The sequence below is a fragment of the Syngnathus floridae genome, chromosome 5 (assembly GCF_059516105.1).
Source record: "Syngnathus floridae isolate MCC-2025c chromosome 5, RoL_Sflo_1.0, whole genome shotgun sequence".
In the NCBI taxonomy this organism is placed as follows: Eukaryota; Metazoa; Chordata; class Actinopteri; order Syngnathiformes; family Syngnathidae; genus Syngnathus; species Syngnathus floridae.
In genome coordinates, this window is record NC_142417.1 from 1,284,614 (window position 1) to 1,294,184 (window position 9,571).

At 45.2% G+C, this 9,571-nt stretch overlaps 1 protein-coding gene across 12 annotated transcripts in view; it reads left to right on the top strand.

The window, feature by feature from the left end:
• The window catches only part of trpm3 (transient receptor potential cation channel, subfamily M, member 3), a 77,362-nt gene extending 69,244 nt beyond the window's left edge, over window positions 1–8,118 (top strand). For 10 of the 12 annotated variants that reach the window (XM_088375233.1, XM_088375234.1, XM_088375231.1 and 7 more), the window contains 5 exons: window positions 519–693; window positions 3,052–3,202; window positions 3,295–3,488; window positions 3,573–3,705; window positions 3,797–8,118. In XM_088375233.1, the coding sequence (XP_088231359.1) occupies window positions 519–693; window positions 3,052–3,202; window positions 3,295–3,488; window positions 3,573–3,705; window positions 3,797–5,408 (2,265 nt within the window). In that variant the 3' untranslated portion in view covers window positions 5,409–8,118. Of the gene's footprint in view, window positions 1–518; window positions 694–1,361; window positions 1,491–3,051; window positions 3,203–3,294; window positions 3,489–3,572; window positions 3,706–3,796 lie in introns of all 12 variants that reach the window. The other 2 variants (XM_088375238.1, XM_088375239.1) reach the window with 1 other exon arrangement.
• Window positions 8,119–9,571: the final 1,453 nt, after the last annotated feature.

Genomic DNA, 9,571 nt, shown 5'->3' on the forward strand with positions numbered 1-9,571 from the left:
GACAAAGCTCCAAAGGCCAGTATGTGATGTTTTTTTTTTTTTTTCGAGGTGGTAATGTGGGTTGCTGACAATCAGTAATTAGGGAGGGAATGGCCTAACTTGTCCAGGTAATTGCCTGTGATGTGGTGGCTGCCTTCAAATCAAAGCGCTTCAGAGGGAAACAAGCTTGAATGCACGCAGCCTTCTGAATCCATCAGTCATAATTAGCAGGACTTTTGGCATACACAAAAATAATGTGTTGATATTTAGAAAGAGAAATGTTCTTAACCCTCCTCGTGGGATGTTTTCATTTTGGATTTGTTATGGTTATTAATTCTGTGGTTTAATTTTGAGTTATCAACCAAGAATCCGTGTCCAATGAGAAAGATCAAGTGGGCAATCATGAATTAGTCAAACAGTTTCTTCAGATGCGCGTTTCACTGTGAGCTCTTTTTTTGGTTGTTGTTGTTCTTCCCTCTTCTTTGTGAGCCCCACCTGGGTCCTTTGATACTAACTCTCCTCTTCGCCCATTCCGTCAGATGATCGACATGATGTACTTTGTGATCATCATGTTGGTGGTGCTCATGAGCTTTGGGGTGGCACGGCAGGCCATCCTCAACCCCAATGAAGACCCCTCTTGGATGTTGGCACGCAACATCTTCTTCATGCCGTACTGGATGATCTATGGCGAGGTGTTTGCTGACCAGATTGACCGTAAGTTCACCACCAAGAGCACTTGACAGCAGAAGTAAAAAAAAAAAAATTTCCTCAAGAGCTGAATTTGACGAGGGTTCGACCTATAAAAATAGTGCTTGACTGTTTATGGAGGGAAAGAATCAAAATGTTGTTTTCTGTGCCATAAATTGCATTTTCTACTACATCAGTCTTTCATTTTAGTACTAATTTGCCTTAGGCTTCAATTGTTAATGTCACCTTAGAGCAGGGATGGGCAACTTAAATGTTGGAGGGGGCCACGAAAGTTAAGAACAAAATAACCACAAATGTTTTTTTTTCCTCCATTGCATAAAAATGACCATTCATAGTTATTTCCCCAAAAATCACATGAATCAAAATGCAAATTATTCTTCATGTATGTTCTGCATATCATTCCAAATCAATCCCAAAAAATAGTAGGCCTACTCTTTAAATTGCAATATTTTTTATGTTTGAGATTTTATTTCTGGAATTTCCCTCCATCTTTCGTAGCCCGCCAGTTGCCCACCCCGGCTGTAGAAAAACATGAACCCGTACTGTACTGTAGTATAGACTGTGTTTGGTCTGTATGTGTGTTGTTTCTTTTGTGAATATGTTTGCTTGTCCATTACGGGAGGAGTGGCCCAAAGAGAAGAGATCTGAAATAATGTTTTCATTCTGTCTTTCAGATATGCATAGTAGGAAGTTACAGCACAGGCTGAATGAAAAACTCTGGCTGGTCGAAAATTACTTACGAACTCTCGGAACCTGGCGTAGTAGTGGTGCATCCCACATTGCCCAGTGCTCTCAGAATTCCAGTAAATCTCCTCAATATAGTAGATTGACTCATGATGACATTGACCTTAAATTCACTGCCCCCTGCTTCATCATTCTCACTTGACCTCCACGCCATGCCCACTTTTGCCACTAGAGGCCGCAAGTGTGCATGTGACACCACACACACGGTTGAAGTTGCCTCTTTGGTGCCTTGGGTCAGCTACTCTAGAAAATCCAAGTGGTCCTAAAAGAATGTGACATCATTTGTAATGAGAGTACAACAAACTCAATCTAAATAATAATAATAAAAAAGTAATAAAAAATATTTAATTAATTAAAAAAGTACATATATCAAAATTTCATAACATACATGGGTTTTATTATAAATCTTTCAAAGGGTACTAATTTAATTCGTATTTTATTTTTGTACTTTTTTGTATTGTATTTTACTTATTTTTTATATTCATAAAGATAGAAAAATAAGAGCGTTAGCTAGTGGACTGTAAAAACATTCAACTTGGTACACATCTTGTTAAAAAGCAATTTGAGTGAGAATTGGTGAAGTTATTAGACTGCAAAATGATGTCCGTTTTTTTGGGGCTACCCTGAATTATACGAGGTTTGAATACACAATGTATATATTTTTCATATTTGGTCCACTTGTAGTTTGACCGAAGGCTACCTGCTGTCTGCAACTTAACCTTCACTGGCAGCCTTTTCGTCGTTATTAAACGGCAGAAATCTTTTTAAATAAGAGGTTTGTCATTTTTTTTTTCCATTTTAACAGCAAGGGCAACTATTGAAGTTTAAACTTGCGATAGTCCCTTGATGTTACAGTGCTCTCACTTCCGTCACTAGAAAAAGCTTGACTCTAAAAAATACCATTGCCTGTCACACGAGCCACATCTCACCTTCCTTTACTGCTGACTCAGCATAAACCAGACCCCCCCCCCCCCCCCAAAAAAAAAAGAGACGCATAATAAGCAACTCAGTGCATCATAATCAGCCACCAGTCATCATGTGTAATATGTTTTTTCATGTGGTTCAGTTGTCAGAGTTCTTAATTTTGAGCATACAAATTTTAAAACGAGACAATTACTTCACTTCTCTGTCTTTGGGCTGCATTGTGTGAACAATTGACGAGCATGACCAGAATGAATCCGAAAAAGGCAAACAAGCCAAGAACCGATGCTGAATGTTCCGCTGGTAATCCGCAGCAACTGAACCATCACGGATGGAAAAAACACAGAATGTATCTTACATACATTCCAAAGCTAGCGAAGCTATGGCTAAGCTACGTTAGAGGCGACAATATATTTAAAACCAGAACGATGCGTTGAAATATATTGTCGACGTGTGTTTTTTTTTTCCCCCCCGCTCCCTCATTATATGAAGCATAAAACAAACATATGCTTGACCAAAAAATGCATTTTGTCTTATTTATTTCTTTTTCTGTTCTGCTTGCTTTTGTCACTATTAACATTCTGATCATGTCTTGCTTAATTGGCTTATTTGTGTGTCCTTTGCACTTTGGATCTACTAATGAGTGTTCTGAGGCATCCTGTGCATTTACCTCTTTTTTTTTTTTTTTGTGGTGTGCAGCTCCCTGTGGGCAGAACATCACCAGCGAGGACGGAGTGGTGGTCGCTCTGCCTCCATGTAAGACTGGCGCCTGGATTGTCCCGGCCATCATGGCCTGCTACCTGCTGGTGGCCAACATCCTGCTGGTCAATCTCCTCATCGCTGTGTTCAAGTACGAAAGCCGTCCCGATTTTTCTTCCAAATGTCACTTTTGGAATCGCAAGGTCTAATCATCCTCCTCCTACCGTGACTGTGTTATGGTAGCAACACCTTCTTCGAGGTGAAATCCATCTCCAACCAAGTTTGGAAGTTCCAGCGCTACCAGCTCATCATGACCTTCCACGAGCGTCCGGTCCTTCCTCCGCCGCTCATCATCTTCAGTCACATTACTATGGTGCTCAAGCACCTGTGTTGTCGCTGGCGCAAGCACGATGACGACGAGAGGGACTATGGACTGAGTGAGTGGCGCCGAAGCGCTCGTGTTTTAAAGCGCCCAAAAACGTCTGGTTTTAATCGAGCCCTCCAACTGCGGTCGTCCGCAGAGCTTTTCATCACAGAGGACGAGCTGAAGAAGGTCCACGACTTTGAGGAGCAGTGCATCGAAGAATACTTCAGAGAGAAGGATGACCGATTCCACTCGTCCAATGACGAAAGGATCAGAGGCACCTCAGAAAGGTGTGTCCCAGATCAAAACAAGGTTTCGTCTTATTAACATGAGAGCAAGGACGTTATCAAGCCGATCTTCTTTCGTCATTTCTGTTGTCAGGGTGGAGAACATGGCCATGCGTCTGGAGGAAGTGAACGAGAGGGAGCACTTTATGAAGGCCTCGCTGCAGACCGTCGACGTCCGCCTAGCGCAAATGGAGGAACTGATCGGGCGAATCGCCGTGGCCTTGGAGCGCGTGACGGGCGTGGAACGCGGGGAAGTCAACAAAGTTCGATCAAGGACCTCGTCTGACTGCACCGACTCGGCGTACATCCTCCGCCAAGGGGAGTGCGCGGACGCCGCCTACATTCTTCGCCAAAGCAGCTTCAACAGTACCGAGGGGAACACGTACCGCCTCCAGGAGGCGCTGGAGTGCACCGCCGAGGGCTCCATGTCGCCTCCTTCTCCGACCGGCGGGGCGCCACGAACGAGAAGCCATTCGTTCTACGTGGGAGGCGGTCGCGGCGGCGGCGAACGCGCCAGTGCCGCCGAACGAGCCGACAGCTTCTTCAAAGAGCGCTCGCTCAGTCTCCATCGAGCCAACAGCTCGCAGTCCGTGTCGTCGTCCGCCGCCACCAAAGAGTCTAAGCCCCTCCCCCTGGCGACGCTGTCAGTCTCCCAGCAGCACCGTCCGTCATCGTGCATCGATATCTACGTCTCGACTTCCGAGGAGGCGGCGCCCGCCGAGGTTTTTCTGGAATCTCTGCGTGTGGTCCCGCCCCTCCAGAGAGAGGCGTCGCTGCAGTCCGACATCGTGGAGGCGGTGCTGCCGGGAGGCCGGGACTTGAGCAGCGCCACCACCAGCGGCTTGGGCGACAGGCACTCGGAAGGCGGCGCGGCCAGCAGCGGAACGGCCGGCGCCGTTTTTGACGACAGCGCGGCGGCCGATCTGTCCTTGTGCTCGGCCCATCTGTTACCGGACATCGGGCTCCCCGCTTGGGACGCGGACCCGTCGCCGCCCCCCTCGGCCGGGCCCCTGGAGCGCTCCAAGAGCAGCCGGCTCCTCTCCGCGGTGGGCACCTCCTTCCTGGAAGAGCCTACTTTGGTCAAGTCCCACAGCCTGATGTTCACGGCGAGGAGCTACGGCGGACTGGGTGCGGGCGTCCAGGTCAAAGCTGCAGAGTACACCAGCATCACCGACTGCATCGACACCCGCTGCGTCTCCTCGCCGTACACCCCCATCGACCGCTCGCATTCCCCCGGGGGCTCCACGTCTTTCCCTTTTGATAAGCCCTCGGACATGGGCTCCTCTCACCCAGAGAGAGAGGCCGAGCTCAGTCACACGGAGTCCGATCCGGAGGACCTCGAAGAGCTCGTTCCGGCCCCGGACACCCCTCATCCGGGGACCCTGGGCAGACCCCCTCTCTGCCCACCCTTCTCCAGGCTGGAGCGAGCGAACAGCTGCTCTTCAGACGACTCCCATCCTTCGCTCACGCTGGCCCCTCCGCACAGGAAGAGCCTGTCGGTGAGTGAGAGGATGGAGAGGGGACCGGGTCTGGGGGCAGACAGGGGACCTGGGCCCGGGGGGCGGGGTCTGGCGGGAACCAGAAACCCCTTCCTCAGGAGCAAGTCCGGGGCACGGCCTGACGCGGCCAAGACTGACAGCCTCTCCATGAGGAAGCTGGCCGCTCCATCAGCGTTCCGCAGCTTCGACAGACAGAACTACACGTGACAAGACACGCGTCTCGCGCGCGCACACACACATCGCACACACTGAAAGGAAGAAGGGAAAGCATGAAAACCGGATCACCTTGCCCTTAGATTTCTACCTGGACCAGATCAGCAGTGCATTTGGGATCAGCACCTGGAGTGTGTGAGCGGGTTCTTCTGTACACCTGTCAAAAAACTAAGCGCTATAAATTGAGCATAGCTTTCACCCACTCCCATCTTGTAGCTAACTTAACTCTCAGTGGAAGCTGTGTTTGTGCTGTACGTCTTCCACCCGCTACCTTGACGTCATCTTTTTGTCTCAGTCACGTCACAGAAACATCAGAACCACAAAAGTGAGATCAGGACATTGAAAACGACACAAACCGTAGCATAATGTTGCCTCGACAAATCATTACAGAATCAAGCGGCGCGACATTGTTGTCATGGCAACCACCAACTTGACATCCATCCACGCGCTTAGGCCACTGGAAGATTACGAACGGGACATTTTGTGGGAATCGAGCCCACGTCAGCTCCACAAACCGCCAGTGGCTCCTCGCCCAGCTTTCCAGAAAACGAGCTTGTTTCTGTCATTTCAAGCTGGCAAAAGCTTTATGACATGTGTCAAGTTACGCCTGTCAGCAATCTGGGTGCGCTCTGATCCAAACAGTCAACACAAGGACGAATCACAGAGTGATAAGACAGCAAACGAAAAAAAAAACATGCTCGTGCTACTATCGGCTGATTTTGAAAGGCGGTGTGTAAAAAGAAGGGCGACATGGCGCTGCTCCATACGCTGACTCAGCTTCTTTTCACCTGCAACCAAAATGGCATCTACCCAAAGAATGGTTGTTTCTCGTTTCATCTTTTGTTCCTGTCTCTTTGGCTTTCATTCAGCCGGACATATTTTTCAAATGTGCAATTCTCACTTCACGTTCGACCCGTGCGACACTGCTTTACATCCTCTTTCCTGTAAACGTTTCGATTTCATAGTCTGCAGTGGTTTTGAACTGGCCTTTACTATTTTGACCACCGCTGTTTACATTTACAAACAGTTATGTGCAAAAGTCTTAGTCATGATAGCATTCCTAAAATGATGGCCTAAACATTTTGCACAGTGCTGTTCGTGAGTGGGGTCAGACGATATAAGTAAATAAATCTCGACTAGTTTTGAGCAGGATGAAGAAGAAAATGTGGGCTTGTTACATCTGCCACTTCTTTTTCTATCATGTTTTGATCAAGCTGTGAGAGGAGAAATGAAAGGACCAGTGTGTAGAATTGAGTGGCTAAAAGATAACGGCTAACTGCGAGTGAATGATTGCAAAAAACTTTTGCGCAGAAGTGAGTCACACACACACATGTGAAAGTGCCTTCCAAACACCGCTACATATCACGAAGCTTGCGTAGATGGAGGAGCAGAAGGAGGGAAAGAATCTTTGAAGGTTTGCTGGAAATGGAAATGTTGGTTTGCGTGGTTGACTGCGATAGTACCCCAAAGATGCAAGGCATCCGTTTTTGGTTGGTTGGTTCTGAACCACTGCAGTAAGGTGGGCCCCATCTAAGAGGACTATCTGTAGATACAAAGGGCTCTTTTTAAATATATTAATTCTTCAAATGAGGACATAAGTGTATATATATATATATATTCACTTTAATTTTCCAGCCAATAAGTCCCACGCACTTATGATATCCATAATCATTCTATCGTTATTTAATGTCTCCGTTCAATCATTAACAATTAAATGCCTGTTTGATTTCCGAATATGATATTTATAACTTCTTGATATTTATATAATTTTCTAAATGGATAAAAAGACAGATACATGCGCTAAATGCAGATGTATTTGTGAAAAAAAAAAAGTTTATTAAAAGTAGTTTTTATCATATGATGACAAATTGAATCACACGGCAACTCTTGCCCGGATGCCAAATTTTCAGGTGCCTTTGGGGCATGGATGAAGTAGGTTGGAGTTCAGCCGCATATTTCTTTTTTGACTTGCTATATCCCCCACATCATAAAAATTTAAATATCCATCGGCATGTGGCCTCAGCACAGACATCTGCTTTAGCTCGTTAAATGTAGAAAGTGGATGCTTGTTGGAATGTGTTGGCAGCAGCATTGCGTCTATTTGTTGCCAAGATGCATTCAAGACAACACGTAGTATGTTTTTGCATGAGGAGATAAACTCCAAGTGGAATACGGACTCTGTTTAATAGTGACTCATTCCAGTGTCACGCAATAACCTACCTGTATGTTGTCTCTGTAGCAAAACTACAACACATGTTGAGGACGCCCTCAGTAGATAACAGTGCCTGTGTTGTCTACTTAAGAAATGTGAATTTACAGTGGAACCTTTAAAGTTGAAAGGAATCTGGAATTAAATGAATCACAGTATAACACAATATAGCCTAACCTCTGTTACCTAGCAATGCTAATTTGTATTAAAGTCATAGTTAGAATGAATATCTGTATGAAAAAACACTTCTAGGGCATAGGGAGAATCTGACTTGGACTATTATAGTCTACCAGTGTTTTCCAATCTTCATTGAGCACATATTTGATCTTTAGTTATCAAGAAAACCAGACAGAGCTAGTAAAACTTTGGCAACAATAAGCTCCATATTGGATAGATCCACTTATCCAATCTGCTAATGGTGAAATAGCGGCTCACTCATAAAGGCTGCTAGCTATGCATTATTTAAGTTTGTACCCTACCTTATACTTCCATCAATACCATCCTAAAATAATGACCATCACTTTTTCATTACACTAAAAATTGTTTAGTATGTTGTCATTGATTAAAATTGCATAGGCCCTAATATGTTGCCAGATTGTCTTAGTAGCTAGCTGTTAGCGGCGAGCTACCTTGTAGTTTAACTTCGACCACATGTAGGCTAATCGTGTTTTGAATAAATCCAAACCAGCAAAAGAGTTTCTTTAAAGGTTTCACTGTATGTGACTGAAAGGGAGAAGCGTGACGCAAAGTGCTCAGGGACCAACAACACTTCAGTGATGTAAGCGAGTAATAACTAGCAAGAACGACTAGATCAACGAACGACTAGATTTACACCAATAAGGGAGAAACACACACTTTGAGCAGTATATACGTCAAATCAAGACTGTTTTATGTCTTGGCAATCACATCAAAATGAATGTCGTCACTCGATAAAATCACATCCCTATGTTTAAAACAACAATGGGGGAGTGGGAGGTCATTTTTCCTGGAACAGACGGCTGTCATTAGCCCCTCAAAGCGATTTAAAAAAAATTGCCAAAGAAGCTGAGTGGTGTTCTGCTGACATGCAGCGTGCACAGCTGAGGCCTCATTGGAGGTGGAGGCAGGCGTCGTCTAGATCCAGCCGCTCAACTTTGAAAACAGATGTCCTGGTGGAGGTTACACTTGGTAGACTTGAACCCTTGCGATAAATGTGAAATGCCTGTCGTGCGTCAATCTAACGATGGGCGTGTGTGTGTGTGTGTGTGTGCGCCTGCGTGTGTGCGTTCAGCTCTTAGCATACACACATTCTCAGTGTACAGTATTTTCTAAAGTATTTTCCTAAAACACCAGCCTGTGAAATCCCGAGCATACGACGATAATCAGCACATTGAATTCCTTCCTTGTGATGCTCGAGTTAAGAGACGTCCTTTCCCCGCAATAACTTCCCACTCGGCGACCTCCCGGTCTCACTTAATTTATTTAACCAAGTCCATGAGATGCATGCAGTTCTTCCACTCAGAGTGTACAGAGATGACCAGTGAAGACAGAGAAAGAGATTATTCTATGAAAATCAAAGTAGATGCAAATACAAATTCTGTATTCTTAAATGTGAATAGGATCATGTCTGGCATGCATTGGTAAATAAACAAATAGATTGCCAAACCGATAAGCCAAGTGCTCTGTGTTTGTATTGCGGCAAACGTGTGGCATTTAAATGCATCGCGTACATTCGCAAGTCGCGTAATTTCAGAGGTCTGATACAACGCTCACTTTTGATTGACGCTGTCAGAGAGCTAATAATTAAATGACATGACAAATGATGTTCAATATTTTTAGTATATGTGCCTCCAAAATGTATGGAAACTGAAAAGGGAATTTGAATTGAATACAAAAGAAATGTCAATTTCCATTTTAAGGGGGAAATAGGGAAATGAATACAAGACATGTTCGATATAATATTTGTATG